Source organism: Ambystoma mexicanum, chromosome 12 (assembly GCF_040938575.1).
Source record: "Ambystoma mexicanum isolate Mex_15411 chromosome 12, UKY_AmexF1_1, whole genome shotgun sequence".
NCBI lineage: Eukaryota > Metazoa > Chordata > Amphibia > Caudata > Ambystomatidae > Ambystoma > Ambystoma mexicanum.
In genome coordinates, this window is record NC_090936.1 from 874,252,283 (window position 1) to 874,276,697 (window position 24,415).

The window sequence follows — 24,415 nt, forward strand, 5'->3', positions numbered from 1 at the left end:
AGGGTACAGCAATCACATTAGATTTGGAGACCCATAGAAAATAAACATTGAAAATGTTTTTCTGTCATCACGTGGCTTATTGACAACTTTGTCACACAGGGTAGCTCTCACGACTGCTGGCAGCTGGCGAGTCTGGCGGAGCTGGAAACTCCGACGCCATTAGACTGTTCCGCCACGTTTCCTCGAAACGTTACCCCGTGGTCTAGTCTTTTTCCAACATGGCCGCCCGTCAAGTATTTCACCATTCGTTACTCGGCGGCTCAGAGCGTTGCAACTGTGCTTTCCCGTGTTGCTTGCGCTCATTTTTCTGTGTTTCCTTCTGCGGTCTTAGTCCACCTTATTTCCCTCTCCCCCGCTTCCAATATTTTCCTTCCTTGCTACCAGTCTACCCATTTGACCTTGCCTCTTTCTTCCTGGTTCCCTGCCTCTCCTCCTTCTGCTACATTCTGCTGCGTTCGTGGCAGTTGTGTTTTGCATCTCACACCCGTCTTTGGTGTGCTCCTCTGGAGATTTCTGTTTCAGTTACGGCAAGTTACCTCTCATCGGATCAGCCTATCGACAGTCCTCTTCGGTGCATTGCGTTTTTTTTTATGCCCTAGTGGCTTTTTCCCCTGAAACATATCTGGCTGTCGCGGAGAGGAGTCATTGTGAATTTCTCTATATAGAGTCACTGTGGCTTCCTTTCGAGGCAGACCGTATCTGCTCACAAAGAAGAAATCTCCAGCGCGACATCTCTGAAGAAAGAGCTGAACTATTCTACCTCATCAGGTGAGGAGGAGGAAGGAACGCTGGGGGTGCGCAGTAATTCTAGCAGTGAGGAGGACATATCAAAATCCGTGGTCAATCCAGTAAGACAGTCTGATAGTCTTGACAGATTGCAACGCCCAAGTGAAGACATGGCCATGCCACAGCAATTACAGGAGCTAGTGGCAGCAGTCCAGAACCTCCAGGTTGAGGTCCAGACACTCAAGACCGACAACGCGGCTCTCCAGCTGAGAGTAGCCGCTAGAGAACAACAGTCTACAGATCTACCCACTTTACCCTTGGTGTCAGGGAAGTTTTTATGGCTCCCAGAGGAAAGTAAAGGAATTCCTAGAAGCCTGCAATATACATTTCACATTCAGACAAAATGCCTTTTCCCCGGACCTTGCTAAGGTGGATTTTATGATAACGCATTTAACTGGGAATGCCTTGGCATGGGCAACCCCTTTGGTTTCCCAGTCCGATCCAGTCCTACAAGATTACGCTGCTTTTAAAGACTTCCTGAAACAGACCTTTCTTCGGACGGAATGTGCCCACATCGAGGACTTACTGGATGTTCGCCATGGGAACTCCGACCTACTCTCCTACATTTCCACCTTCAAGAAATTGGCTACTGAGGCTGTTGGGAAGAACATGCCCAATACACGATTTCCGCAGAGGATTGCGGGAAGAGCTTAAAGACGAACTTGATTCCTCGTCCTGACTCCTTCTCGGATCTACTAGCGGCGGTTCTACGGATTGATTTTCGTTTAACCGAATGGAAGAATGAAAGGAAGAAGAGTCGTAGCTCTACCTCATTCCCGGACACTCACACTCCTGCTTCCTCAACTGCTACCCGGAATGCCCGAGATGAACCCATGCAAATCAGTACCACCAGACCTCCATTGACCGCCGAAGAGAAGAAAAGGAGACGAGATGAGAATCTCTGTTTGTATTGCGGTTCGGCAAATCATCTATTGAGGGATTACCCAGATGTGCCCCCCAGAAGGTCGGGAAACGAACGCCCTCGGTAGTTGGTGGGACAGACTACCGAGGGACTCTCCCTTGTTCCTACACCACACTCTCGGTAACCTCTGCAAAGACATCCGAAGACCTGGGACTGATGGTAATAGGAATCAAACTTTGTTTCAGAGATAAAGAGGTCGACACTCAGGCGTTATTGGATTGCGGGGACGCAGGTAATTGTCTGGACACCCTGTGGGCAGATAAGGTGGGTCTACTCAGAATTGCCAAGAAAGAAGATCAGAAAGTTGAAGGGGTGGACGGTACTCCCTTATGTTCTGGACTCATAACCCACACCACCGAGATAGTACAAGTCTCTGTACAGCAACACAAGGAGCAGATACTGTTTGACATAATCCGTGCTGCTTATTTCCCCGTCATCTTGGGAATCGGTTGGCTCCGGAAGCACAACCCCACGGTGGATTGGACTAACAACCTAATGAGCTTTCACTCCAAGTACTGTCAAAGGGAGTATTTACCGGAACCATTACATGAAACCGTTAAGACGGTATGCGCTACGGAGAAGAGTTCCATTCATTGTATTCCAGGTTGTTTTTCTGAATACTCTGAAGTATTTCAGGAACAGGTACCCATTGCACTTCCTCCGCATAGACCTGAGGACTATAGTATTGACCTGGTCCTTCAGGCCTTGGTTCCTTTCGGACAGATGTATCCCCTCTCTTTGTCAGAAAAGGCTGTACTCAGGCGTTACCTTGAGGACAATCTAGCTAACGGACTGATCCGCTCTTCTAAATCACCAGCAGGTGCCTCGTTGTTTTTTATCCCCAAGTGAGACAGCAAGGAGTTGAGGCCGTGCATCGTCTACAGGGGACTTAACAAAGTGACCATCAAGGATCGCTACCCGATGCCCATCATCTCCGAAATTTTGGAAGCTGTCCAAGGCTCAGTAGTATTCACCAAGCTCGATCTAAGGAATGCCCATCATCTACTTCGGATCAGAGCGGGGACGAATGGAAGACGGCTTTTCGCACACCCTACGGCCTGTATGAATATCAGGTGATGCCGTTTGGCCTGGTTAATGCACCCTCAATCTTCCAAAGGTTCATGGATCATTTGTTTTCGGATCTATTGGGACAAAACACAGTGGTCTACTTGGATGATATCCTAGTGTATTCCCACAATCAGGAAGACCATATCCCTCAAGTTAAAGAGGTTTTACACAGATTACAACACCACATTCTGGTAAAGCCGGAGAAATGTACCTTTGCCCAGTCCTCCTTGTCCTACCTGGGATTTATTCTATCTGAACAAGGAATCACCATGGATCCCAAAAAGGTCAAAGCCATACTAGACTGGCCGTCACCCACCTCCATCAAAGAAATCCAACGTTTCTTGGGACTTGCAAATTTCTATAGGAAGTTTATTTCAGAGTTCTCCCGACTTACTCTTCCCATTACTTCCTTGTTAAAGAAATCTTCCAGACCCTTTATTTGGTCAGTAGAATCTGAGAACAGCTTTCTCAGCTTGAAGCAGAGTTTCTGTTCAGCACCCATTCTTAAGCAGCCAAATCAACTAAGACCCTTTATCCTGGAGACCGATGCTTCAGCAGCGGCCGTAGGTGCCGTTCTCCTTCAATCTGACCAAGGCCGGGAACATCCTGTGGCTTACTATTCAAAGACTTTGATCTCAAGTCAACGGAACTATTCTGTCATTGAACAGGAACTCCTTGCCATGAAACTGGCTTGCCTTGAGTGGAGACATCTACTCCAAGTGAGTCTTCATCCCTTCCAAATACTTACAGACCATAAGAATCTACAAATCCTCAAACAACAAGAAGGTTACAACACCATAACCTACATACCTGGTATCCAGAACCAGATTGCGGATTCATTGTCCTGCCGAGACGACACTAACTCGACCTACAGGATGGAGATGATGTTCCCACACACCCAAATTATCACCTTGGTGTCCTCCTTTATGCAGGAAGTGAGAGAAGCCTCTCTGAATGGGTCAACACTGGATACTAGAAGACTGCCAGTCAGCTGTAAAGATGGTCTATGCTGTGTCCAAGGAAGACTCTTCTTGCCCACACAAAGACTCCGCCAACAGGTTCTTCGATGGTGTCATGACTCTAAAACCGCCGGACATCGAGGGATACGAGGAACGCTGGAATTGCTTAAACGTTCTTTCCATTGGCCAAACATGAAGACTGATACACAGACCTATGTACAGTCGTGTTTAGTGTGTCAGCAGAACAAGCATTCCACCCAAAGACCTTTGGGATTATTACACCAAGATCCGATCCCTTTGGGTCCCTGGAAGTCCATTTCTACCGACTTCATTGTTGAACTGCCTAGTTCCCAGGGTTGTACATGCATTATGGTCACTGTGGACTCTTATTCCAAACTAGCTCATTTCTCTCCGCTGTCCAAGTTACCGGCAGCCTCCGTCATGGCTGAAGTCTTTCTCAAAGATATTTTTCGGTTACACGGCTTGCCCCAGAAGATTGTGTCGGATCGAGGTACCCAATACACCTCCCGATTCTGGGAGGCCTTCTGTAAACTTTTGGGCATGGAGAGAGCCCTTTCATCAGGATTTCATCCCCAAACAAATGGCCAGACCGAAAGGCTCAACGGAACATTGGAACAGTATCTGAGATGATTTGTCAATCAACAACAAGACAACTGGGTAGCCCTGCTTCCTACCTCTGAGTTCGCGTACAATAATGCGGTACATTCCGCTATGGGTCTCAGCCCCTTTTATTGTACGTATGGTTTCCATCCTCAATCCATCATACCTACCATCTGGAAAGAGACCAACATCCCATCTTTGGAGACTACGCTCAATCAGTTTAAGGAAGCTCATGACACGGCTAAACAAAGCCTACAGGAGGCCAGCAGATGGTATAAGAAGCAATCCGATAAACATCGGAGTCAAGTGCCTACTTTGGGTACAGGCACAAAGGTTATACTGTCCACAAGGTTCCTGCCCCATTGGGTTCGCCCTTCCAAACTATCTCCCAGGTACATCGGACCTTTTGAAATAGAGTCCAGAGTCAATCCAGTTGTCTACCGATTAAAGTTGCCAAAGACCCTCAGACGGATCCATCCGGTATTTCATTCCTCTCTCTTACGCTCCTTTGTACCTGATACTAGGAAGCAAATTTCGCCCAAGTTAATGATCCAGCCCACTTCTGCCTCGGATGAATACGAAGTCTCCCAAATCTGTGACTCTTGATACCATTGAGGGCGCCTTGAGTATCTCATATACTGGAAAGGCTATCCCTCCTCAGAGGATACTTGGGAACCAGAGACTCAGGTTCATGCCCCCAACTTCTACTCCAGTTTCACAGACTTTATCCAGGTAAACCAGGAGGAAGGGGTCTTCGAAGGGGGCATACTGTCACGACTGCTGGCAGCTGGCGAGTCTGGCGGAGGTGGAAACTCCGACGCCATTAGACTGTTCCGCCACGTTTCCTCGAAATGTTACTCTGCGGTCTAGTCTTTTTCCAACATGGCCGCCCGTCGAGTATTTCACCATTCGTTACTCGGCGGCTCAGCGCGTTGCAACTGTGCTTTCCTGTGTTTCGTGCACTCATTTTTCTGTGTTTCCTTCTGCGGTCTTAGTCCGCCTTATTTCCCTCTCCCCCACTTCCAATATTTTCCTTCCTTGCTACCAGTCTACCCATTTGACCTTGCCTCTTTCTTCCGGGTTCCCTGCCTCTCCTCCTTCTGCTACGTTCTGCTGCGTTCGTGGCAGTTGTGTTTTGCATCTCACACCCGTCTTTGGTGTGCTCCTCCGCTGATTTCTGCTTCAGTTACGACAAGTTACCTCTCATCGGATCAGCCTATCGACAGTCCTCTTCGGTGCATCGTGGGGGTTTTTTATGCCCTAATGGCTTTTTCCCCTGAAACATATCTGGCTGTCGCGGAGAGGAGTCATTGTGAATTTCTCTATATAGAGTCACTGTGGCTTCCTTTCAAGGCAGACCATATCTGCTCACAAAGAAGAAGTCTCCAGCGCAACATCTCCGAAGAAAGAAGCTGAACTATTCTATCTCATCAGGTGAGGAGGACGAAGGAACTCTGGGGGCGCGCAGTAATTCTAGCAGTGAGGAGGACATATCAAAATCCGTGGTCAATCCAGTAAAACAGTCTGATAGTCTTGACAGTAGCGCAGTGCATGGAGCAGGAGCGTCAATGGGAAACATTATGCGGTCACGTCATACCCCACTATAGATGCATGCCCTCAGGTGTGTATGATGTGACCTTTTGTGATATTTTCTGAATCAAATGTCATGTGGTATCACGGTCTGTGGTGTCATCAAGGATCAAAATGCGTGTGATGTAGCTTCCACTACCCCTAAGCTTTTGATTCATCAACAACACCACTGACACTTTTTAAAGGAAATGAACAAATGCAAGTAAATTAATAATGTAGAGGAGAACACTTACCACAAAAGGATGTTGTTACTAGCCTACTTCTTTCCAATGGAGGGGCCCATTTACTCCACATCCCATGACATGCTGGATAGGTAACACCCTGAAAAAGTTGCATATTCAAATTTAGATGTCATCTAATGAAATGTAATTACAAACAAGTATAACACACTGATCTCCTAATCCAAAAGTATTTTCTTTGTATTTAATCCCTTTGATAAAACGCACTATGCACATGTGGCCAGAACTGATACTAAATCGGCATAAAACAGGGTCAAAAGGAGGTATCAGTGCAGTTGCATAATCCATTCATAGTTATTTCATTTAAATAAACGAGCACACAGTTCTCAATTTTTCCAAAATGCAGGCTCTTTCCTGGAGGTGACTTACAGAACCTCCCGTCCACCCCCACCCACCCCAAATTAACATCTCGGAAACCACATCTAATAAACTCCAGATGAAAGAAAATAATAATGCAGAGAGTGTTTTTTCAAAAGCTCTGTTTATAGAACATTGTGTATACAGTTATTACCTAAATGATGTGGATAATCATTTAACGACCTTGAATGGATGAAAGGCTGAATTTGTTAAACGGGATATCATATTGTGCCTCCTTTATTGTATATATTGGCCTACACCCAGTCGCTCTGCGAAGAAATCGGCGTTACAAAGTTCTGACTTTAGATTGACTTAGCCGCCATTTTAGGTCTAGCCGCCATTTGATTTCCACCTCAAAGTCACTCTGTATTCTAAAATGGTGGACAGTATTCTCCTGCTCGTAACCTTAGCGGTCCTGACCTTTACACAGGTTAATGCCTAAACTGCCTGTAGGCTAAATGTTTGGGTCGTGTAATAAGACTATGTCCTATGTTTGACCTGAAAATCAAAGGATTACTCACGCCAACAAGTCCGATCCGTGGGCATACATTGAATACAATGTTGTTTCAATACTAAATGTGAGCACTTGTTGAACTACATTGTATAAAACATGTACTAAGGCTTAATGTTAAATTCTAAGATACACTGTTGCCATTGTGACTTGTAGTTTTATACACTAGACGTAATCCACATGCATATAGTTGGACTAACTAGAGGTGAACTCAGCACGAACCCTAGACCGAGAATAATTAACTTGCAGAGGGGCTGGACATTGCGATTGAGAATTGTATAAAAGATGTGAACATGTAGACTTCCAGTACCTCTCACTTCTCACACCGAAAGGGCTGGTATTCGTTGTGATGTACTGAGGGCCAGATAGCTATCTGATACTTTGTTCTTTGTAAACTGTACAGTTTTAGAATAAAGATCTGTGAATCTTTATAAACCCGTGTTTGGTGTATTTCCTTTTGGTGGTACTCAGCCTCGATATTTCTCTTTTTGATTTTACAGATGGCTCCCGAATAGGGACCCTCAAGATTGATGCCAGCTCATTGAAGGTTGACGCGGCTATCGGACCGGGATCAGACGGTGTAAAAGGGGGCCCCTTTCTTGGATGAGACGCGACAGCTCAGCAGCGCTGCCCGACCCGATCCCTGGATGGTGAGCCAGCGGTCCGAGTTGGCATCTTGACGAGGGTCCATATATCGAGGCGGGCGGATTTGCCGAAATCACCAACCAAGAGGCACCTTAGTTAGAAAAATGTGTATTCCGATCAGACCTCCTTAGGATTTGATCAGGTGAGTCGTGACCCGATTCTTAAGTATCCTGATAATTTGTTTTGGCGCATTACACTTGCAAGTGCAATTATTGACCAGGTAACACCAGTATTCTGATATGCCTGGGAAATTGTCTGCCTGCTTCAGGGCGTTATTCCGCAGCGACAGACAATCTTTGGAATTTGGCCGACCGGCACCAATGGAGGGGTCACCGGTGTGTACTATGTACTGTAAGCACGGCATTGGTAGTATAGTACTTAATGATATTTGGCACAGACAAACTAGACATGCTTCCGAACTTCAGTGGCCAATTAATGGTAGTTTTGAAATCCCTCGTATTGAATACTTAGAATCTATATTATTGAAGAAAAAGGTTAGACCTGCAGCATTCGATGTATTACAAAATTGGAAGAAAGAAGCTATGCAGCAGCTTAAGAGTAGAGAAAAGCATGCGCGCCGTCTTATGACGAACACCGAAAAAGCGTTGTTATATGACCAGAGTAAACAGTCTGAGTCAGTTAGGAATATGGATAGGGCTTTCTCACTTGGTATCCAGAAAATGTATCCTTCTAAAGACTTTCATGTATCTGATGAACATATCGATAAACTGTTAAATGAACAAAGGCCTTGTGCCACTGCGCCACCTCCGTATGTTCCTCTTCCTGCTGTCATTCCTCCTCCCGTTGCTCCTCCTGCTCCTCCTATTGCTCCTCTTAATGTTCCTCTTCCTCCAGCTATTGTTCCTCCTTTTGATGCTGCTCTTCCACCTGTTCCTCCACCTATTCCTGCTGTTACAGGTCCGGTGGGCTTGCCTGCCATGCCAGCAATAGTACCTCTGTATCCGGATGTTCAAAATGTGCCTACTCTCCCTCTTCCAAGTGGTCCTACACCAATCAAGGAGCAGGGTTGTAACTCGTAATACTGTATCTTCAGAGAAAAAGCATAAGTTAACTGTGTGGGCTAAGCATTGCATGGAAAAGGGTGAATGCGCTGATGTTTTTGCCACACTTTGTAATCTAGACAATTTTCCTGAGAAAAACGTTTTTATTGAAGGAATAGGAATTCATTTATGTGTAATGTGGAACAGACTAAGTGATATAGATCTCCCACAAGGGTTGAGGGATCTGAATACTTAAGCGTTTTCTAGAGACATAGCGGAGAAAGTACAAGGGCATGTTGAGAGGATTCTTGAGTATACAAGGGAGTTGGAAAGGTTAAGGAATGAAGATATGGATGGTGATAGTTTGGATGTTATGTTCGTACAGAAACGGTTTTACCCTTGTCGTAAACCGATAAATGAGGAAACACGAATTTGTATGACAGACGCGATTAGGTGGATCTCAGAAACATCGATAACTCCCGTTGAAGTATATGACACGTATAGTCAGGAATGCAGAGGAAAGTGATACAGGTAATGGTAGAGAACCTACAGGATGAATGCATAAAAAGAAAGATTTGCTTTCCCGCAGAGTTATTGAGTATTTATAAGAGGGCTTTCTCCTTTGACACTTCTTCAGCTGCTTTAGCGCTCGATTTAGCTCTGTTGCTTAGTAAGCGTTCAGAGTTGCCTATTTCTCAGTTACCTATGAGAGAGGTTCCTCTGACATTTGTCCCAAATGTCGAGGTTCCAGCTGATGCCAGAACAGATGCAGCTGCCTACGACATTCCTGCACATTATGTGTCGCAGTTCGTTCACGTCCCGTTCTCGAGACAGGAAGTGAACACCATTAAACAGTCTATTCCCAATATTAGGAAGAATCCAACGGGGTTCTACAAAGAAATAGAGTCTGTTTTACAGTCTTCAGTGTTCAACTTAAGCGATATTGATCTGTTGTTTCCAGTACTTCTGCCCGTTGATTTGTGGAAACAGATTAGGACTATAGATGATGTACCAGGGTTAGGAGATTCATGGGATACTATGACTAGACTTGATAGAGAAAGACCAGCTGGCGAGAGACCACCACATGTAATACTAACTTTGCCTGATAGAATAGTTACGAAATTGAAGACTATAATTCCTGAAAGAAGGATTATTTGGGACAAGTTTACGGCCTGTGTCCAAGGGAAATCTGAGGGTTCTACCGAGTTCTTCAACCGGTTCGAACAAGTATTTTCAGATTACAGTGGAGAAGACTTAAGCACGGAGTCTGGGAAACGACTATTCGTGGATAAATTTGTGCGTGGATTGCTGCCTGACATCCAGTCACAAATGATGTCTTTCGAGAGCACTTGGCATGCAAAGTCTCAGTCAGAAGTACTACACATGGCTCAGTACTACGTGAATCGTGTCAATAATGAAAAGGAAAGAGTTGAAAAGAGAAAAGGTGACTTAAAGACAAAAGTACTATTGCAGCAAATTGTTAGAGGCCCTAGAGGGGGTAATTTGCAATTTAGAGGTCAGTACGTTCCACAAGGAAATGCGCCATTGGGTCCTGTAAACATTAACCAGTGTGCTTATTGCAGACTTGAGGGTCATTGGCGTGCACAATGCCCGATCCTCCAGCAAAGGTCAAATAACACATTTAGGAATATGGGTAGATGACCCAGAGGCCACCCAGGGGTAGGGGGTCCTGGTAGAGGTCAGTTTTCACAGGATTCACAGCAACCTTTTCGAAGGACAATCAGGCATCAAGCATGGATAATAGAAAAAATGTTGACCATCCTTCTGCTGCTTACCTCTCTGAAGAACTTCCTTTCGATGACATTCTGTTCCGCTAGGATTGCCCGAAGCAGGGTTTGGAACCAACGCCTATTCCCGTTAATCAGAAAGGTCCCTACGTTGAAATGTTAGTGGGTAATAGGAAACATCTATTCTTGGTAGATACGGGGCACAGAAGTGTTCCATTGACCATTTATGGGTTCCAAACATTCTACTGTCAGGGCAAACCAATGTTTCTGTAGGGTTTTCTGGCACACCAGTCGTCTGTCCAGTTTCTTCGCCAGTACCCATTTCTTTGGGTCCATTTACAGACCACTGTCCATTCCTTTTGACCACGAATTGTGGAGAGAATTTGTTGGGGTTGAATCTGTTGAAGGAACTAACTGCTGTAATTAATTTTTCTTCTGACGGAGTGCGTTTGACGTTTTCACCACAGCAACTTTCTGTCTCTCAATTCTTAACCACACCATTGCCGCCAGAATTTAGAGATGTTCCGGAGTGTTTGTGGGCAATTGACGACAATGATGTTGGTGTTTCGCAAACTGAGCCTGTTAAGATTATTTTGAAACATGGAGTAAAGTTGCCACGTATTCTCCAGTATAAGATTTCGGTCGATGGTGAGCAAGCTTTGAAATGCATTGTCTCCGATTTTGTGCACCGAGGGGTGATTCAGGAAATTGCAGGTAGTTTGTGCAATAGTCCGATTTTGCCAGTGTACAAAAAAGGCGATAATGCAATTCCCTTCCGTTTCATTATTGATCTACGTGCCATTAATAAGATTGTTGCTCCACAATTCCCTATTGTGCCTGATGTGACAATAATATTGACTATGATTCCGGCTTCAGCTACTTACTTTGGTGTTGTGGATCTAAAGAACACTTTCTTTAGTATCCCTATACATAAGGACAGTAGGTACTTGTTCGCGTTCACCTTAGAGGGACGCTTATTTACTTTTACCCGTGCACCGCAAGGTTGCATGGAAAGTTCTAGCATCTATAGTAGGGCTTTGAAAGAGCAGCTCGATACCCTTGAGTTGCCCTCTACTTGTACACTGCTTCAATATGTTGACAGCCTGTTTTTAGCTGCTGACTCAGAAAGCGCTTGTAAGGAGGGCACTGTGTTGCTGCTTATTCATCTAGCTCAACATGGACACAAAGCTTTGCTTAAAAAATGTCTATTTTGTCAACAGAAGGTCGCCTATTTAGGCTATCTCCTGTCAAAAGAGGGAAGAGGTTGACACCTGAATAGATAAAAATAATTTCTAGCATGTCTGTCCCAAATACTCAGAAGGAAGTTAGAGCCTTTATAGGAATGGCTTCTTACTGTAGGCAGTGTATCCCGAATTTCTCCTTAGTGATTAAACCAATGTTGGCTTTGACGAAGAAGGGCATTTCTTCACCATTGCCGTGGAACTTGGAACACCAGCGAGCATTTGATCTGCTCAAGACTGCATTGTGCTTGGCACCAGTTTTGGGCACACCAAACTATGAAAAGGCCTTCGTGTTGTATGTGCATGAATGTGATGGATGTGCTTTGGCTGTATTAATGCGGCAACATGGAGGGAAGAATAGGCCATGTGGCTACTTTTCTTCCGCCCTTCATCCTGTTGCATGCGCTTTGCCAAAATGTTTGAGAGCTGTCGCTGCTGCTGCTGCTGCGTCCGTTAAACAGAGTGAGGGAATGGTCCTAGGCCATGCTCTAACCCTGATTGTACCTCACTCTGTAGATGCTCTATTAAACAGAACACAAACGCAACACCTCACCTCTGCACGATTAACGAGATACGAATTGATCTTGTTTGCACCGCGTATCCAAATTAAGAGGTGTTGTGTTCTTAATCCGGCTGAACTTCTACCTTTCCCGCAAGGTACTGCTTGCAGTGACTAAGAGTCACATGACTGCCTTTACACCACAGAACAAGAGACTAAAGGCAGAATTGACCTAAAGGACACTCCTTTGAACAATCCGCTAGGGAAGCTGTTTTGTGACGGCTCCTGTTTCAAACTTCCGGATGGTACATCCACAGCTGCCTACGCAATTACTACATTGAGCACGGTCGTGGAGACCAAAAGAATCATGCATAACTCCGCAGAGATTATAGCATTGACCCGAGCTTATGAACTTTCCGAAGGGCTTACAGTAAATATATATACTGACAGTCAGTATGCCTTTGGGGTGGTTCACAACTTTGGCAGACTTTGGGCAGAAAGAGGTTTCTTGACATCACATGGTACTAAAATCCAACACGGCTCCTTGATAGTACGGTTACTCTCAGCGCTTGCACTCCCTACTCGGCTAGCTATCATGAAATGCGCTTCGCATCAGAAGGTCATAGACAATGTAGGAAAAGGTAATGCTTTCGCTGACCAGATAGCCAAACAGACAGCCACTGATCTCTCTTCAGAAATATATACTTCAAGGGAAGCCACAAATGCCTGTTCTTTGGATGAGGGTATTGACTCCATAAAGAATATGCAAGCCGATGCCACGTTAGAAGAATCTAAGAAATGGGCTTGGGAATACTGGATGATGATGGGTGCTGGGTGCACAAGGTTGAAGGGAAATGGTTACTGCCTGACGCACATGTTATGATGATGGTTGTTATGGCTCATAGTCCCTCCCAGTAAGTAGCTGAACGATTTGTTCAAGGGTGTATGATTTGTTTACAGCATAATGTGGGAAAGGGCACATCAACTACTAGGGGTAGTTTTGGTCCACCTTCTGTCCCCTTTGAAGTAATTAATTTTGACTTCATAGAAATGGAGCGTTGTCATAATTTCAAGTACGTATTAGTTGTCATTTGTGCTTTTAGCAAATGGGTTGAAGCTTTTCCCATCAAAGATGCCACCGCTATGACCACTGCAAAGACCATGCTGAAGGAATATTTTCCAAGATTTGGTCTGCCAAGAGTCATCTGGTCGGACAATGGTCCACACTTTATCGCTGCTGTAATACTGCAGATATGCGCAGGACTACAGATCGATAAACGGTTCCATTCGGCCAGACACGCACAGAGTGCTGGACTAGTAGAAGGACACAACGGCATCATCAAGTACATGCTCGCTAAGACGTGTGCCGGCACCAAACTAAAATGGCCGGATGCCTTACCAATCGTATTATTGTCCATAAGGATGACCCCTCAAACTAAGACTGGGCTCGCTCCCTTTGAGGTGGTCATGGGTAGGCCAGCTAACATTTGCAATGTACCCAGGCCTCGTTCTTTGCGCAAGGTCGAAAATGTACTTCTTTCTGACTATTGTGGCCAGTTAACTAAAAATCTGTATTTCATTTATCACCAGGTGCGAGAGGCTTTACCTGTGAAATACAAGGGCCCCGGCCACAGCATATGGCCGGGTGACTGGGTCCTTATGAAAGCATTCGAGTGATCCTCTTGCCTCGCACTTTGCCCCTGGTCACACAAAAGGCAGAGCAGGTAACAGGAAAGAAGAATTGGATCCAAGCGTCGCATATGAAGAGGATTCCACACCCTGTGCCAAACACTACAGAAGATACAGAACCCCTCACCAGTACTGTAACCAATGATCACAAAGCAGTAAACAGCATCAAGAGTGCATTAGAGACTCTCCCTGAGCCCATGGGGCCTGGGGAAACATCCATTTCACCTCCACACTCTCCAACGGTTCCATCTTTTGAATCTGTTCCGGATCTTGCATCAGATCTCGCTCTTGATTCGTCGCTTCCATCGGGAAGTGACGACACGTTGTTCACAGATCACTCAGTACCAGGAGTCACAAGGTACGATCTGCGTCTGAGGAAATAGACCTACTGCACAGTTCGGCTGTGCCTTCAAAGAAGAAAGAGTCATCAAGGGCTTGCCTTTTTGGCCCAATCATTTGTGTAGAAGGGGATTCTGTTGGCTAGGGTTTGTGAAAGGACTAAGAAGACGCTCGGCCTGGAGGTCGCCAGCAAAAAAACATTGGTGTAAATCGTTTGAAGAACAATGCCTGCAACCGCTCCCGCTTGTACGGAAAAGAAAAGAGAGTGTGTGACCAGCTACGGAAATGAACATTCAAACGCGTGGGCCCCGAAAACGTATTGTTGCTTAATGATAATGTTGATTGGTTTTACAATAGTCATTGCCTTAGGATTTTGTTATTTGGAAGAAGTACATCTGCTCGAAAATGTGTTACCCAATGAAAATGTACCCACTGTTCCTACTCTTTCTGTACATCTGCATACTTTATCTCTGAGAGACTTTCAGCACAGACAAAGTTATCATAACAACTCTCTATTACTCATTATGAACGCTACACATACCATTCTTAATAGGTCTAACTGTTGGGTTTGTTCGCATTTACCGCAACACGGGGATAAGGGGCTGGGTTGGTATATTCATCCTTTACCTTTGACAACTGCTTGCTGTGCTTCTCTTAGAGCACTATTCTTTGGCCGATGGAACAATAGCATCTCAGGGAACTTTGATGAGATGAACTTGAACGATTTTGAAAAACGTGTTCTGACGCCCCTGGGATGCTCACTCTTCGCGAATAGGAGCAAGCCAAATGTTGCTTCTATCAGGCCTTCTGACAGACTGTCCCGTCCTTTCCAATCTTTGATCTCTTTTAAGATGGCTCCTATAGGCAATAGGGATGCCACGCCACCTTCTTACACTGTTAACCACAACCCCGATTCAGTTTCTTTCTGCATACAGAGGAATGGTACTCAATCAATTGGTAGTTTTAAAGGTTGTGCCAACGTTTCAAATTTGACTAGTGAGGACAGACCTTTGTATGTAGGCAAATCTGTCTACTTTGTTTGCGTTAATGTAGCATTTCCATGGTTACCCAGGGATTGGCAGGGAACTTGTTATCTAGGGATTCTGTTACCCGGGGTATTCATTGCTAGCCCTGTGGAAATTTCAAAAGCTCATCCACGATGGGACGAGAATGGCGATACTTCAGCACAAGTTCTGGGCGATGTAGCTAAATCCTTTGTGCCATTTTGGGGGCAAATACTGAACTGAGAAGATATCAGGAGACTAGCGAGAGTACTGGAGAGGACCATCAACCGAACCACGGACATACTCTATAATATGACGTTAGAACAGAAAGCAATTAGATTAGTGGCACTTCAGAACCGGATGGCATTAGATGTCATCCTGGCTGAAAGTGGTGGGGTATGTAAATTAGTGGGGTCCACTTGCTGTGTTTTCGTGCCAGATTACTCCCCAACAATCTTTAGGGCGATCCAAAATCTGCATGTTCTCAGTTCAGAAGTACATGTTCCTGAGGGAAACTGGGATCTTAGTGCTTGGTTCTGGGACCTCCTACGATCTTGGGGATGGAAGTTACTTTCGGTCGTGCTGATTATTTTAGGTATTCTGTTGCTTCTTTGCTGCTGTATATAATGTCTTCCCGGTATATGTTCAATGTTGGGAGGATGTTGTACACAAGCGATGGGTGCATTAGGGCATAAAATACACGCCCCCGAGAAGATCTGCAATTAATTTGTGCTGAGAGAAATCTTAGTATCTGACCTCATGGCAATTGATATCTCTGTTAGTGATTCAGGATGCATGGACATTGAGACGTGGAGTTACTTGTAAAGTGACTAGAAGTAGTTTAGCGCTTGGCTTAGGCCAAAAGGACGGTTTGTTAAACGGGATATCATATTGTGCCTCCTTTATTGTATATATTGTCCTAAGCCCAGTCGCTCTGCGAAGAAATCCGTGTTACAAAGTTCTGACCTTAGATTGACTTAGCCGCCATTTTAGGTCTATCCGCCATTTTGATTTCCACCTCAAAGTCACTCTGTATTCTAAAATGGTGGACAATGTTCTCCTGCTCGTAACCTTAGCCGTCCTGACCTTTACACAGGTTAATGCCTAAACTGCCTGTAGGCTAAATGTTTGGGTCATGTAATAAGACTATGTCCTATCTTTGACTTGAAGATCAAAGGATTACTCGCGCCAACAAGTCCGATCCGCGGGCATACATTGAGTACAGTGTTGTTTAAATACTAAATGTGAGCACTTGTTGAACTACATTGTATAAAACATGTACTAAGGCTTAATGTCAAATTCTAAGATACACTGTTGCCATTGTGACTTGTAGTTTTATAAACTAGACGTAATCCACATGCATATAGTTGGACTAACTAGAGGTGAACTCGGCACGAACCCTAGACCGAGAATAATTAACTTGCAGAGGGGCTGGACATTGCGATTGAGAATTGTATAAAAGATGTGAATATGTAGACGTCCAGTACCTCTCACTTCTCACACCGAAAGGGCTGGTATTCGTTGTGATGTACTGAGGGCCAGATAGCGCTATCTGATACTTTGTTTCTTTGTAAACTGTACAATTTTAGAATAAAGATCTGTGAATCTTTATAAGCCCGTGTTTGGTATATTTCCTTTTGGTGGTACTCAGCCTCGATATTTCTCTTTTTGCTTTTACAAATTGGCCTAGGTAAGATTAGAATCTACAATATGTAGATCGTGCACAGCTATCTGCATAGTGCTTAACCTGCTGATCTATCTTATTGACTTAAAATATAAATGCTTCCAGGAGGTCATCAAATTCCTTCATCTTTCTGAGGTTGATAAAATGAGTACCATTGGAAATAAAACTTGTTATCAGGGCTTCGAGTGGAGGCAAATTGTAAAGTGCACTATATAAGTGTGGTAATTGCTATTTTGGTTTCCCCTCCTTTTGGAACGTTATTTGCATAGGGCTTCTGTATCAATGGAGTATTGGTTTGTCGTGCTGGGAAATCTGAAATATGTACACGGATTACTGTGGTGCAGTCCTTTGTTATAAGGAAGAAAGACCGGAGTTGGAACAGCAGTGGAGCATTTCAATTGAACCAGTTATGGTCTCTTTAGTTAATATTCCGCAAATCGCTTATAGCTACCAAGATATTATCAGAATGCTTGTGTTGGTGCATTACAGTCATTTTTGTGACCAATATCAAAGAATGAGGCACTATGTGAATAGACTCTAGAAGGTTTGCCAAAATAAGAGGTTTTCATGGTCTTTCGTAGACTACATCTTAAATGACAAAGGGCCAAACATGTATAATGCTCAATGGGATATTGCAATGTGTAATGCCACCTAGAGTGGAATAATTAGGTGGCCGGTTAGACATAGGGCCTCATCACGAGTTGGGCGGTAACGCCGGTGCTAATAGCGCTGGTGCTATCTGCCCTACCGCCAAACCCCCCGGTGCTATTAGCGCCGGATCACGGGTTTGGCAGTATTGGAAGTCCCCATTCCCCACTGAGCCCATTCGGGAATGCCCTATTGGGCTCAATGGGGAATTTTCGCTCTCATACTGCCGGCGGATTTCCTGACGGCGGTATGAGCGTGAATTTTCTGCGGATTTCCCTCCAGCTCAGAGCTGGGGAGAAATCCGCTGAAGCCCTGATTTGGCAGACCCTTAAATCCGGCGGTAATAGCGCTACTGCCGGATTTAAGGGTTACCGCCAAACTCGTGATGAGGCCCATACTGTGGACCTTGTGCAGGAACAGGTTTGGAAGAGTTTATTCCCCAGATGGAGAGTTGGTTTAAAAAGTATAGTATGCAATAGTCTCCTATTTTTTGGATTAGTAGCAGGTCCATGGATTGTCCAATGAAGTCAAAATGTTTTTTCTAGCTTCATCCGTAAAAGGGAAACTATGATCAAACTTCTATTGACATCCATCCTGGAGGATTTTAAACATATTTGTCCATAATTAAAAAAACGGTTATCATTGTTTCACCGTCATTGGTTGGGCAGGTGTAGACGCATATTGTGGGTGACAACCAGTACCATTACGTGATAACAGTTCTCTTCCTATTGGCTTGCACATTATGGACTCCATTCTCCTGTTTCCCAAAGCATTTAAGACTCATGTGTGTAAAGCACTAAAGATTCATTTGTTTAACTAACTCACTCCTCCATGTCTCTTGGTTCCCATGTACCCGAATGAAGAAGGCCTTCCAGAAGTGGTGGTGGAAGATGGCGAGAAACGCAGCATGAGTAGTGTTTCTCACCAATCCACCAATCATCCCTCAGTGGAGCAAGTGTGGTTTCTCAACACTCTAGAGGGCCAGTGAGTTCAGGGGCTAGTGCGGCATCCTGCAGGTCCCAGGTCCCAGGCCTCAGCACAGTCTCTAAGTGGGCCAGTGTTAAGACTGATTTCCTATACTCTGGCCTGGTGGACAGATGTATAGAAGGCCAACCTATATTGTGACAGGGGCAACTCTGGGAGGCTGTAGCCAAACCAGTTTAAGGTAGCAGTGACAGGCGGTCTAGGCTAAGATCTTCAGAGGGGTGAGATTGTAAAGGGTCCACAATGAGGTCGCACAATGGGAGTCACAAATTACCCTTAGACAGGATGTATAAAAATACAGTTATTTAATTATGGCCAAATACACTATAAGAAAAATGAACACAGGAATGTAGACTTACCAACCAATACCATCAAACTAAAATACATATATACAATCACAGGTTCAAGTGCATAATACAAATCAGAATACCAGTGATGGATTCTTAGAGCCAGGGTTCAAGATAGACAGTGTCCAAAATTCCCCCCAACAGTTAGAAGTCTTGCCAGGGCAAGTATTGGCAAAGCCAATAGGTTTAAGATAAAGAATATTGTAAGTCCATTGACTTACAATGGGAGTGTAGGGGTATGTTAAAAACTCAATAACTTACCGCCCTCACTCCGAATCTTCCCAGGACTTTCCAGAACAAAGGCAGGGTGTCCTGGCTTGCTTTCCCCGCCCAATTTCGCAGTCCACGATTTTCAGGGGTTTCAGGTTCGAATGATTCTCCGGTAAGGATCTTTTGCTGGTGCAAGGACTCTTGATGAAGAAATGCAGAAACAAACGATGCAGCGCTCTTCTCGGGACTGGGGGCGGGTCAGAAAAGCAGGTTTCGGACTGTTCACGCCGCGCACAACGATGCAGCAGGACTCAGTAGCCGCGCTCGGACTTTCCGGTCTTTCTCGGGTCCCCTTGGTGCTAGGACGCCGAAGTTCGCAGAGGGTGTCTTTGCAGTGGCAGCTGAGGGTGTACCAAGTTTCAGGCAGAAACTCGGCACGGCAACGAAGATAACCCAGTAGCCCAAAAACTAAGCTGGTCAGCCACAGGACAATTCCCAGGCACTTCCGAAGGCGGTTTTTGCATTGGGCACCGAGTAGGCTTCGGGAATGGAAGGTCCCTCCAATCCCGGGGTCATAGCACCTTTGCAGGCCTACTGGAGATCAAGAGACAGACAGGGCTCCACCAGGACTGCAGCAGAAGTTGGTTGCCAGGCCTCCTTCAGACAGGTCATAGGTTTCTTTGCGGGTCTTCTCAGCTGGACGGATTCTTGGCTCCTTCAGGTTCTTCCAGGATCTCTGAGAATTGCATACAGGGGCCCTCTTCTTATCCTAAAAGCCAGGTAGGATTCGAAACTCCCACTAGCTAATGGCAGAACTAGCCAACACACCCACCCCACAGTGGTCCAATCAGGATCACTGGTGGGAACACTCATGCATACCACTCAGACACACAGAAACCAGGATGTGGATTGGGGTCAGACTGACTCAGCCCACATCCCGCCTGCAAACAGACAAAGCCCTCCAGGAGCCCGCCAAATGCTCATGCTTTCCCGGGCACTGAAAGTCCTTATAAGGATCTTTCTGACCTCTGAGGCCAGGAAGAAGGCTAAACAACAAGTTGCAAAAAGAATGGATGAAAAACCTCGTGGCACGGCCATGTTTGGCCAGTAGCCACAGTAAGTAGCCAACCGTGGGAAACGCGGTTAAGCTAACATGAAATTCCCCAAAACGTGGGGAAAAGTCACTGCTGCCACCAGCCCATCTTTTAAGCACCTCTGAATAACCAAACAATCCTTTGAGTGTTAGTCTAGGGCAAAACAAAAATGAAACCCATTGCACTGCAGTGTAAGCTGCTGTGTGCAATGATAAAAAGTTACCACATGTGATACAAAAGTAACCACAAGTAGCAACAAGACTAAGAGAAACACTGTTTCCCAGTACTGATAGCCTTAAGGACATATCAGTTTCCCCATAACATGTGAGCAAAGGCCAGTGCAGTGAAGCTTAAGGCCTCACTGTACTGCAAAAAGTACAGGTCAGATTGAAAAATAAAAGCAAAAAGTTTAGGGGTTCCATAGAGATGGAAGGAAAGGTGCAGTAAAGAGAATCTTTCCTAACACACGCCCCCCCACCTGACTAAGGGACAGGGGGAACTAATCCTCCCCTGGATGGGTCCTCTGTTCCAGTCGGTTAACCCTGTTGGACAGCCCATCAACCTTGCTACATTTGGGATCTGGCCTATGCCCAATAGTGGAGTTCAAGGCCTGAAGACGCATGAACCACCAGAGCCACTTTGGATTCTCTCCCTTAACATCTACCAACCACTTCAAGGTTTGAGGGGGAGCATACACAGTGAAGTGAGTCCCATAGAGGTAGGACCTCAACTTCCTAAGGCACCATACAATGGAAAAGCAACTCTTATCCACCTGGATCCAACTGAGTTCTCCACTCCTAAACTGGTAGCTGACTAGACATATAGGGTGTTCCTCACCTTTGTCATTTAGCTGTGAAAGTCCTCCAACTATCCCAGTGTCATAGGCATCTGTCTGCACTATGAAAGGTCTCTTTAAATCAGGTGCCCTTGGACCAGGGGCCTGACTAGGGATTCTTTCAGGCCAGTGAAGGCCTTCTCACATTCAGGAGTCCATAAGAACTCTTTAGGTCCCCTATGAGTAGTGAGGGCAGTCAGAGGGACAGCTATATTTCTATAGGCTGCCACTTTACTCCTGTATTTCCCAGTGAGGCCCAGGAAAGTCCTCACTTGGGATTGGGTAGTGGGGGTTGCCCAGTTCTGTACATGAAGTACTTGCCTGACAAGAGGTTGCATCTTGTACCCACATACACCAACTTCATGCATGAGGAAGGCCAATGGCTCCTGATCATTTTGACACTTGGCTGTCTTTCTGAAAAAGTTGGCCTGATGAAGGTCCTGACATACAGTCTCTTGAGTCAGACCCAGTTCCTCCCAAGTGGGGGTTGAATCTGCCATGTCACCCAGACATGTATTGCTGAGACCCATTTTCCCATTCAGAACAGGGGCTAAGCTCAGTTGACAGGTGTCAGTTGCAGCCACCAATCCAGAAGACCTTACACTGAAGTAGGGCTCTGAAAAGGCTGAAACTGCTGTCTCCTCCTCAGCACGGACTGACAGGGATATGTTGCCATACCCTGCATAGAGATCATAATAGCCTCTATACTTTTCAATACAGAGCTGACCCACTAAGTTGTTACCCTTTAGTGAGGAGTGTGCTTCTGTCTTGGGGACAGAACCCAGAGCTCTAGTGTCCATACATAATCCAAAACTGGCTTTACATGTATATCCCTCCAGTTCCTCAGAACTGAACTCTTGACAGCTATAATCCTCCGACACTCTTTGTCCCAACACAGGGTGAATCTCACACCAACTGTCAGAACTTTGTCTTTGTTCTGAACCACCACAACACCCAATCTTGGTGGGTTCACTTTTTCCCGGTATACAGTCTGGTTCCCACCATCCTGTTATAAAGGGGGTCAGTGACAACAAGGGGGAATAAACTCTCCTGCTCACCTTGCTGATATGGGGTCAGGTGAGGAGACACTAGGCAATCCTCACTGAATCCATTTGAAAGGCTGTTTTGACACAGGGTAGGGAGACACACCGATTTCTCTGGCTCCCACTCTATAGCCATAAGCAGGGCTCCAATTTTATCTCTCAAGACAGAATCCACCATACTATTCACAGGAAACTGTATGGCAACCTGTCCAGGTTCACCAAATCCTTGAGAATAGTTTACCTTGCCAAGCTGTGAAACATGGCAAGATCCAGACCACTGACAGGTAGTCAGGGATTTGTAGAACAGATTTGACAGGAGAAGGTCCCACCTCCTTCTCTGGGGCTCATAGAGAGCTCCAATCAAACTCCTGAGAGATCTGACAGATCTCTCTCTCTCAGACCATCCTGTGGATGACAGCTCAGTGACACTTGACAGGTCGCTTCACCATCCCTCCACTGGGTCTGACCACTACTGATGACAGCAGAGGAGCTACCTCGGTAGCTGTCATTCAGCATGGTGTCAATGACTGACTTGGCAGTCATTCCCTGTGGGTTGGCATAAGGGCATATGGGACTATGATCAGTAATCCCTGATTGCAACTTATCGCCTGAGGTTTCCAGAGTCAAGGGGCTAATAAAATTAGGCCTTGTTTCTGGTAACAATGAGTTTACTCCTAAAAGTGAACTCTGGAGTAACTGAATTCCTGCCTCACTTCTGTCAACCTGGTGATAGAGTGAGACCCCTATATTGGTTTTCCTCTGGGACCCCCATCATGGGCCAGCAGGAATGTGTGTTAGACCACACAGGTGATATCCTGACACTAGGATGCATCACAAGGGGAATGTCACACACCAACCTTAGGAGGAAGGGCCTCACAACCTGAGTAATCTCCAACCTCTCAAGGTTTCCTCTGGTGGGCTCTGTGGGCTTACTTTACAGTAACCCACCTTCCTGGTGAATTCTTTGCTTCATTGGAGGAGAATCCTCTAATTGGAAGCAGGCCTTTCTCCATAGGCCTAACCATGATGGTTTCCTTTTCTGTTGGCCCCTTCTTCTTGTTCTCCTAGGACTCTCCTCTACCTGTATACTAGGCAGTTGAGGAGGCCCATAGAATTCAAGGTTTTCTGGGGGTCCCTTTTCCAAACTAGGAGTGGGGACACTTCCAACTACCTCAACATCAGTTGTAGGTAAGGCAGGAGCAATATTCTCCTTTCGTCTGCCTGGTTTTCTGACTCCACTGGCCATGGGTTTCCCCTTAGGCCTAGGCTTTCTCTTAGGCCTGATTTTGAGACATAGTGCTTGAAGGGTCTGGTGAGGGCCTGTCAGGACCTAAGTCTTGAAGGCTCAACTCACCCAGCACTCTTCTAGGAACCACTCTCCTGACATTGACAGATGCCCTGACCATTTCTCTATTCACAGCTTGAATGACAGGTGCTACTAGAACATTAAGAGAGGGCCTTCCAGCCAACTGAGTATCCCCCACAGGAACTCTGGCAAGAACCTGTGGGTTTACCATGAAGGAAGCTACTTCAGTAGGACTGGGCCCAGTGTCCCTAACAGTAGAGGTACCTACACCTACTACCTGAACATTATCCTCAACATAATTATTACTATGCAATAGGACAGGAATGGGAGCCAAGGCTCCAGCACTGCTAGTTTCCAAGGAATCTAGACAAACTTCAGACTCTTCCTCTGAGGGAATGGAGTCTAAAGGGAAGGACACCCCTGCTATCCCTTCTTCCTCGTACTGAGAGAAGGCCAGACTAGCAGAGTGGACCCCCAAGGTCTTACCTTTACATTTGGGGTCCCCCTTCCTGTGGTCACTTGCTCCACAAGTGTAACAAGCCCCACTGGCACTTGACACATAGGGAGGCTTAGAGTAGCCACTTACTTGCTTGGGAGGGTTAGTCCCACTACCCTTACCTGATTCTGATGACTTCCCCTTATTAAACTTTTTGTGGGCCTTCTTGGACATAGTTGTATCCGTTTCCCCACCCTCTTTCTGCTTCTTTGCCTCCTCCTGCTTACCTAAAGCAGGCTTGTCCTTATGGGACACGCTATGTGAAACCCATAAGTCAGCAGCAATGGCTAGCCTCTTTGGATTTAACTCCTTTGAGTCAGCCGAATGCTGCTTAAGCTCTGGGGAACAAGAGGCAAAAATATGTTCAAGCATGACCAAATTGACCATGCCCTCAAAGGTGGTTACCCGATAGCCTTCTATCCAGCCACTCAAGTTTTTCAGAGAATCTGCAACAAAACTTACATAGGTCATACATTCTTTCTTTCTATATTCTCTAAACCTCCTCAAGTATTGGGCAGGAGTCTTCCCAAACTTGAGGATAAGAGATTG

General features: G+C 45.6%; 1 protein-coding gene across 1 annotated transcript in view; it reads right to left on the reverse strand.

The window, feature by feature from the left end:
* The window catches only part of SLC17A8 (solute carrier family 17 member 8), a 769,865-nt gene that overhangs the window by 292,329 nt on the left and 453,121 nt on the right, over positions 1–24,415 (reverse strand). The window contains exon 5 of the mRNA XM_069629352.1: positions 6,180–6,267. Coding sequence (XP_069485453.1) covers positions 6,180–6,267 — 88 coding nt within the window. The remainder of the gene's footprint in view (positions 1–6,179; positions 6,268–24,415) is intronic.